Source organism: Oncorhynchus clarkii, chromosome 4 (assembly GCF_045791955.1).
Source record: "Oncorhynchus clarkii lewisi isolate Uvic-CL-2024 chromosome 4, UVic_Ocla_1.0, whole genome shotgun sequence".
Taxonomy (NCBI): domain Eukaryota; kingdom Metazoa; phylum Chordata; class Actinopteri; order Salmoniformes; family Salmonidae; genus Oncorhynchus; species Oncorhynchus clarkii.
In genome coordinates, this window is record NC_092150.1 from 79,499,814 (window position 1) to 79,508,904 (window position 9,091).

Below are 9,091 nucleotides of genomic sequence, written 5' to 3' on the forward strand. Positions count from 1 at the left end.
ATGCTCACTGAAGTGTGTTAGGTAGTGTTTGACAGTGATGAGGGGTGGTTGTTTGACCACGGGCCCCTTACGGACGCAGGCAATGAGGCAGTGATCGCTGAGATCGTGGTTGAAGACAGCAGAGGTGTATTTAGAAGGCATGTTGGTCAGGATGATATCTATGAGGGTGCCCATGTTTATGGATTTAGGGTTGTACCTGGTAGGTTCCTTGATAATTTGTGTGAGTTTGAGGGCATCTAGCTTAGATTGTAGGACGGCCGGGATGCTAAACATATCCCAGTTTAGGTCACCTAACAGTACGAACTCTGAAGATAGATGGGGGGCAATCAATTCACATGTGGTGTCCAGGGCACGGCTAGGGGCTGAGGTGGGTCTATAAAAAGCAGCAACAGTGACAGACTTATTTCTGGAAAAGTGGATTTTTAAAAGTAGAAGCTCAAACTGTTTAGTCACAGACTTGGATAGTATGACAGAACTCTGCAGGCTATCTCTGCAGTAGATTGCAACTCCGCCCTCTTTGGCAGTTCTATCTTGATGGAAAATGTTGCAGTAGGGGATAGACATTTCTTAATTTTTGGTGGCCTTCCTAAGCTAGGATTCAGACATGGCTAGGACATCATATTTGGCAGAGTGTGCTAAAGCAGAGAATAAAACAAATTAGGGAGGAGGCTTCTGATGTTAACATGCATGAAACCAAGGCCTTTTATGGTTACAGAAGTAAACAAATGAGAGCGCCTGGGGAATAGGTGTGATGCTGGGGACTACAGGGCCTGGGGTTAACCTCTAAATCACCAGAGGAACAGAGGAGGAGTAGGATAAGGGTACGGCTAAAGGATAAAATAACTGGTCGTCTAGTGATTTGGGAACAGAGAATAAAAGGGGCAGATTTCTGGGCGTGGTAAAATAGATTCAGGGCATAATGTACAGACAAGGGTATAGTAAGATGTGAGTACAGCGCGGGTAAACCTAGGCATTGAGTGACAATGAGAGAGCTTGCATCTCTGGAGACACCAGCTAAGCCAGGTGAGGTCTCCCCATGTGTGGGATGTGTGACAAAAGATCTAAGGCAATAACTAACCGAAAAAGCAGAAGACAAGGCATATTGACATTAGAGAGAGGCATGTGTAGCCGAGTGATCATAGGGTCCAATGAGCAGCAATAGGTGAGTCCAGGAGCCGTTGTGTAGTCACTACTATGCTAGGCGAGCGGGAAGCACAGCGTTCAGAAAGCTAGCGGGCCAGAGCTAGCAGATGGGTCTTCGGTGACAAGGCAACAGAAAAGCCTTTTGAAACCACATCGGACGATTACGTCGGCATCAGCGGGGCTTCGTGCCGGCAATAAAGTGTCCAGGCCAATTGGCAAAAGAGGTATTGTAGCCCATGAATTAGAAGTTATACCTCTTTGGCTAGCCGGGAGATGGGCCTAACTTGAGGCTAGCTCAAGGCTAACTGGCGCTTGCTTTGGGACAGAGGCGTTACCCAGCGGTGGCCACTGAATTGCAGCTAGCTAGCTGCGATGATCCAATGTAATAGCCCAGAGCCTGCGGCAGGAATCCGGTGATGTGGTGGAGAAAAGCAGTCCGATATAGCGCTGTGCAGACTAGTAGGTTTTGACCGAGCTAAAGCTGGCTGGTGACCGAGCTAAAGGTGAAGACCGCTAGCCGTGGCTAACAATGACTTCCAGCTAGTAGCTAGTTAGCTGGCTAGCTTCTGATGGGGGTTCCAGTTATAAAGTGTAAAAATAGCAGATCCGTACCACATTGGGTGAGGTGGGTTGCAGGAAAGTATATTTAGATCGTAGGTGGAAAGTGAGATTAAAATATGTACGAAAAAACGATGAGACCGACTATTTACATGGGACAAGACAGGACAAGACAAACACACGTTTGTCCGGACTGCTACGCCATCTTGGATTTCCGGGAGTACCTCAAAGCTCGATCCTAGGCCCCACTCTCTTCCCAATTTACATCAACAACACAGCTCAGGCAGTAGGAAGCTCTCTCCTCCATTTATATGCAGATGATACAGTGTTATACTCAGCTGGCCCCTCCCCAGATTTTGTGTTAAACAATCTACAACAATGCTTTCTTAGTGTCCAACAAGCTTTCTCTGTCCTTAACCTTGTTCTGAACACCTCCAAAACACAGGTCATGTGGTTCGGTAAGAAGTATGCCCCTCTCCCCACAGGTGTGATTACTACCTCTGAGGGTTTAGAGAATGGCTGGGAGAATGGTTGGACGGTACACTGTCCTTCTGTCAGCACATATCCAAGCTGCAGGCTAAGGTTTAAACTAACGTAATCGCTCCTCTTTCACCCCAGCTGCCAAACTAACCCTGATTCAGATGACCATCCTACCCATGCTAGATTACGGTGACATCATTTATAGACTGGCATGTAAGGGTGCTTTTGAGCGGCTAGATGTTCTTTACCATTCTGCCTTCAGATTTTTCACCAATGCTCCTTATAGGACACATCACTGCACTCTATACTCCTCTGTAAACTGGTCATCTCTGTATACCCGACGCAAGACCCACTGGTTCATGCTTAATTATTAAACCCTCTTAGGCCTCACTCCCCCCTATCTGAGATATCTACTGCAACCCTCATCCTCCACATACAACACCTGTTCTGACAGTCACATTCTGTTAAAGGTCCCCAAAGCACACACATCCCTGAGTCGCTCCTATTTTTCCAGTTTGCTAGCAACTGGAACGAACTTAAAACCCCCCACTAAAACTCAACAGTTTTATCTCCATTTCTACATTCAAAGACTCAATCATGGACACTCTAACTGACACTCGTTGCTGCTTAGCTTGATGTATTGTTGTCTCTGGATTTTTGCCCTTCATGCTGTTCTGTGCCTAACAATGTTTGTACCATGTTTGTGCTGCTACTATGTTGTGCTGCTACCGCGTTGTTGTCATGTTGTGTTGGTACCATACTGTGTTGTCATGTGTTGCTGCCATGTTGCGTTGTTGTCTTAGGTCTCTCTTTATGTAGTGTTGTGGTGCCTCTCTTTTCATGATGTGTGTTTTGTCCAACTATTTTTTTCCCCCCAGCAGGCCTTTTGCCTCTTGGTAGGCTGTCATTGTAAATACGAATTTGTTCTTAATTGACTTGCCTAGTTAAATACAATAAATACATTTTCTCTTTATTTCTTTAAATGTCGCCAACAATAAACAACCCCCCCAAAAAAACGACAGTGACGCTTACTAGGGCTATACAGGCCACTAACAAAGACAACAACCCACAACTAAGGTGGAAAAACAGGCTGCCTAAGTATGATTCCCAATCAGAGACAACGCTAGACAGCTGTCCCTGATTGAGAACCATACCCGGCCAAAACATAGAAACAGAAAACATAGAAATAAAGAAACTAGACTCCCCAGCCTAGTCACACCCTGGCCTAACCAAAATAGAGAATAAAATCCTCTCTATGGCCAGGCCGTGACAAAAACCTTTACTCATGCAATAACAAAACAGCTTCCTGAACACAGTCCATTAACACCTTGATTGGTATTTTCACACAGGCGGGCAGAAATACCTCAAGAAGTTCCTCAAGAAGAAAGCCTAGTTTAGAAAGTCTACTAAAAAGCGGCTGGGGTCTCGCCCATTTTTACAAACACAACCGACTTCTCTGCGGTTTCACTGAAGAATACCCTGAAACTCATTCAGGAAGGAGTACCACTTGGAAGCTGTTTAAAGTAACAATAGATGAAGATGATGTTGTAGAAAGAAAAATCATAGTTTATCTGTTAATCTGCTCAGGATACACAACACATGTTTGGGTCATGGTAGGGTTTAAGTAGTGTATCAAAATATTTGGGGCCGAGATTAGGCATTTCCTTAGTTGACTTTTTCCACCAAATCTTGTCAACACCCTCTCCCCTCTGAATGCTCCCCATGAGGTTACTCTAGAGGTGGATGAGACCAAGTCAGAGGAGCCTCAGTCTCTTATTTCACTGTTGTGATGCTCTATCACTCATATCGCTGTTGTATTTTCCTCCCTTTGGTGATGATCAGAAGAATAATAATAAGAATTGACATTGTCAGATCACAGAAAACCATATATGTACCCTGTGATATAAAACGTTGCATCAAGAAAGTGGATTTGTAGACTGTCTGTGCCTTTGAAATGGATACTGTGAAGTATATGTTTTGACCATTAAAATCGGATTCAGAAACCACCTGCTTGTTTGCGTTTTGTGGATTTCCATAATGAGTGCGTGAAAGGGCTTGCCTCGTACGAACAATCCCAATCTCGCGAGTTCACATTCTGTTTCGCTGTTTCGCTACACTGATAAACAGAATGTAACAGAAGAATGTTACAGAATGTAACAGAATGTAGCAGGAGAATGTAACAGAATGTAACAGGAGAATGTAACAGAATGAAACAGGAGAATGTAACAGAATGTAACTGAATGTAACAGGAGAATTTAACAGAATGAAACAGGAGAATGTAACAGAATGTAACCGAATGTCACAGGAGAATGTAACAGAATGTAACAGAAGAATGTTACAGAATGTAACAGAATGTAACTGAAGAATGTAACAGAATGTAACAGAATGTAACAGGAGAATGTAACAGAATGTAATAGGAGAATGTAACAGAAGAATGTAACAGAATGTAACAGGAGAATGTAACAGAATGTAACAGAATGTAACAGGAGAATGTAACAGAATGTAACAGAAGAATGTAACAGAATGTAACAGAATGTAAGCTCACAAGATCAGGATGGTTTGTACGAGGCTGTAAAAGGCCATTTGTTGAAGAAAAATGATAAGAATGTAGTTGTTTTACTCTAGTTTCTGTTTTATTTTAATATTATATGATAAAATAATTTATAGTAATGTAAGTATTTTTGTTATATACAGGTTATGGCTGACTTTTACATTACATAAAAATGTCACAATTAAATTGTTTTACAATTAGGATGAAAGAAAATGCTATACAAACTCAATCATCAGTCAATATCAGAATCAATCATTTAGTTAATTGACAATCATTTTAATAACAGAGACAGCAAAGGTTTTAAGTTCATTTTATCCTTAGGCTACACTACAAGCTGGAGTTTTCGAATCCAACATTTCACAAGGACACACACAGAGAGCAAAGCTTTGAGTGTGAATATCATTCTATTCTTTGATGCTGGCGTCCTGCAGATGACATTGTGATATTTCAAACTCGGAAAGATAAAATGATGAATAGAATAGAACAAGATGAATCAGACAGCAGATCAGTCATGAGAGGCCAGCTCAATAATCTGTTCCCAGCTTTCAACAGTGACAGATCACAATCATAAGCCAATTGGTGGTTCCAATATGGAGTTTAGTTGTACAACTACTGGTCTACATGGGGTTCTGGAACGTCATACAACTGTCAGGAGAAACATGTGACGTTTGTAAAGTATTTATAGTGGTTCTGCTTTCTGAAATGTCAGGCTTATTACCAACAAAGAGCGGCCAGGAGAGATTTGAGAGACGACACAAGATTTGGTGTCACAAAATCATTCTAATATACTATAAAAATAATAATACATGTCATTCTGCTGTCAGATAAAATAAAAAAAAAAGGCAATGTGTTTCTCATGTTAAATCCAAATAAACTGGATTGATGTCTTTATTATGTCTGTTTGTGATGGTGTTAAAATATAAGTGTTCTGAGCAATCATGTGTCAAAGATCAAAAGTGTTGCAAGGCATGAGTAAGATCACCTTCATTTACCAACAACTTACTGTGAGGAAGGAAAATCCTTTAGTGCTTTCGTGTGGAGTACTGGGTGTTGAGACATGTTGCAACATTACATGTAGTCTAGTCAGCCTGGCCAGATGAATCTCCGGTTCAGCCAGGTCAGTATAAGGAGGTGGGGTCTGGTTAATCATTTATTAAATGTGTTCAGCTGATCTTCTCAGGCCCATAAATTGACAGAGTTCCTGCAACACTGTCTCCGGCAAAGAGGACATTGGAGGTAAGAACTGATCTTTATTTCACTGCATTTTTCAAATCTGTGCGGAGTAGTAATGACATTGTCTATTCTCTCTCTCCAGATAGATAAAATGTGGGGTATATCTTATTGTACGATAGTGGCTGTGCTGCTCTGCGTGGCCTTGGCAGCGCCCCATGACGGGGACCACGCCGGTCACACAGAAGACCACCACCACCACCTCCACCACATCGCTGGCGAGGCCCACCCTCAGCACAGCCACGGGGACGAAGAGTCCTGCCACAAGCTGGCGCCCCACAACGCAGACTTCGCCTTCACCCTGTACAGGAGCCTGAGCAAAGCCAACACAGAGAACATGAACATTTTCTTCTCTCCTCTGGGCATTGCCACTAGTCTGGCTATGCTGTCCCTTGGGGCTAAGGGAGACACCCACAGCCAGCTGTACTCCGCTCTGGGCTACGGCGCATTCACACCGGAGCAGGTGAACAATGCTTACGAGCACCTGTACCACATGTTGGGCCACACTGGGGAGGCCATGCAGCTGGACATGGGCAATGCCTTAGCTCTGAGGGACGGCTTCAAGCCCCTAGCCAAGTTCCTCGAGGACGCCAAGCACTTCTACGCCAGCGAAGGCTTCACGGTCGACTTCAAGAACCCAGCTGAGGCTACCGCCGAGATCAACAAGTTCATCGCCAAGAAGACCCAGGACAAGATCACGGACATGGTGAAGGATCTGGACCCTGATACGGCCATGATGCTCATCAACTACGTCTTCTTCAGAGGTAGGAGGAGGACACTGTTGTAGGAGAAAATGGTCATGCACTTATTGTTTAATTTAAGAACAACAAAATAATACAGATCATTGATCAATTGATTGACTGACTGAATGACTAACTAATTTCCACACTGTAAACTAAAGATGTGTTGATAAAGAATTAACAGAAAAGGAATGTGCAGGACAAAGTAAAACCAATATAGGCTTATAACATTGTCTGTTTCTGCTTGCATGTTTACTACCCCTTAGTAACAATGTCCTCTACCTCCCTCCCCAGGGAAGTGGGATAAGCCCTTCGATGCCACGCTGACCCACAAGGCTGACTTCAAAGTGGACGAGAACACCAAGGTGCAGGTGGACATGATGAAGAGGACGGGTCGTTATGAGTTGTATCAGGACCAGGATAACTTCACCACCGTGGTCATACTGCCTTACAAAGGCAACTCCTCAATGATGGTGGTCCTGCCCAACGATGGAAAGATGGAGCATGTGGAGGCCTTCATCAACAAGGACTACCTGAAGCACGTGCACGAGCACCTGTTCAGGACGTGAGAACACATTATTTCATATACTTTCTAATGTAACGCTCTCTATTTATTCATGGTATATATGGTCAGTGTAGTACTACATCCTCTTAAGGAGTTAAGGAGAGTATATTTTTTGTAACTTTTTTTATTGGGCACTTTTTCAGTATAATGTTGTCTATTCTTTTTATATTCTTTATTTCTATCTATTCTTAACGTAAGGTCAGGGTAGTTTGTTTATCAGCTGACAAGACAAAGTTTGCAATAAGCATCAGATTGTATCATATATAGAGATTCTTAATGCAGATTAACATATGAATGTGGCTGGCATTTTATTTGCGAGCTGCAGGATCATGTACGTTTCTTTGCGATAATACTGTAAACTCAGTGTATGATAATCTCTCTTTCAGCAATGTGGATATCTTCATGCCCAAGTTCTCCACCTCTACCTCGTACTCCCTGGGAGATCATCTGAAAGACATGGGTGTGGTCAGTGCCTTCGGTGACTCAGCTGACTTCTCTGCCATCTCTGAGGATACCAAACTGAAGGTGTCCAAGGTATGATGATGTGTCACATCCATCTCATGTCTGCCTCTTCTCTTATCTGTCTGAGGGAACAAAATAGAATAAGAATGTCTGTCTCTGATGGACTACTAAGGGTCTATTCCATTCTATTATGTTTATAGGCCATGTAGGGGACAGTGCTGTCAAGGTCAACAAATTAACCCATTCCTGTTCCCTCCCCAGGTTACCCACAAGGCTGTGCTGAGCGTAGATGAGAAGGGGACTGAGGCGGCCGCTGTAACTACGATAGAGATCATGCCTATGTCTCTCCCAGACACCATCATGCTCAACAGGCCCTTTCTGCTCTTCATCCTGGAGGACTCTACCAAGAGCATTGTCTTCATGGGCAAAGTCACCAATCCCAGCTCCAAATGAACTACAGAGAGGGAGGGAAAGGGAGGGAGAGTGTGACTAACATCTGAGGAGATTTAAGAAAGGTTTAAGAAAGGTTCATGCATTAACAAGTGGCAAAACATATCTGTATCTGACTTTGCGGTTCGCAGTTGTGGCATTCAAGTGTCGGCCATTTTGTCTACATCTGTTTTTATATCAACTCTATACCTAAAAGCAGAGGTGTGTGTGTATCTGTGTGAGTTTGTAGTTAGCTTAAAATTGTACTGATGTCCATGCTGGTTTGTTGATAGTGATGTGTCATGGTTATGTCTCTGGAAGTTGTGTTTCTAACGCATTTTCAAAAAATAAACACGTCTCCCAACAACATTAAAAAGAAAATGTTATATCGTCATTTTGAACAGTCAATAGTAGGCTGATGTCTCAAGCATTGATTTATCTGCATGCATTTCGACTGATATCTCATCTTGATTGCGATCATCTCAAATCATTGATTGGGTTAGATAGCCCCATGTCAGCATTGCAGTTCTTCTTTGATATATCATTTTCACATTTTCCCAACACACTAGCATAGCACTAACACACTAGCATAGCACTAACACACTAGCATAGCACTAACACACTAGCATAGCACTAACACACTAGCATAGCACTAACACACTAGCATTGCCAGGTAGACTAGACAACTGCTGTCTATCAAGAACAGAGATCTGGATGAGTCCTGAGTTAGAACATTTTCCCAGTAGAGGACAGGGACCTGGGTAACCTGAGGTTCATCGGCCCTAGCTGAGTCGGTGACTTTTGACCTGTAAATAGACAGTTTCTGCTGGGGAGTTTATGTAATCAATCAATACCCCCATCCTCATTCTATCCCCCTGGCACTCTCACATACTGACTCGTCAGAAAGACATGACGGAAACAGACACACTTGAC

At 43.1% G+C, this 9,091-nt stretch overlaps 1 protein-coding gene across 1 annotated transcript; it reads left to right on the forward strand.

Moving 5' to 3' along the window:
- The first annotated feature begins 5,756 nt into the window (after positions 1-5,756).
- LOC139407335 (alpha-1-antitrypsin homolog) lies at positions 5,757-8,539 on the forward strand. The gene is made up of 5 exons (XM_071151040.1): positions 5,757-5,968; positions 6,048-6,726; positions 6,997-7,267; positions 7,654-7,801; positions 7,991-8,539. The coding sequence occupies exons 2-5, from the start codon at positions 6,057-6,059 to the stop codon at positions 8,180-8,182; spliced, it is 1,281 nt and encodes a 426-aa protein (XP_071007141.1). The 5' UTR covers positions 5,757-5,968; positions 6,048-6,056; the 3' UTR covers positions 8,183-8,539.
- Positions 8,540-9,091: the final 552 nt, after the last annotated feature.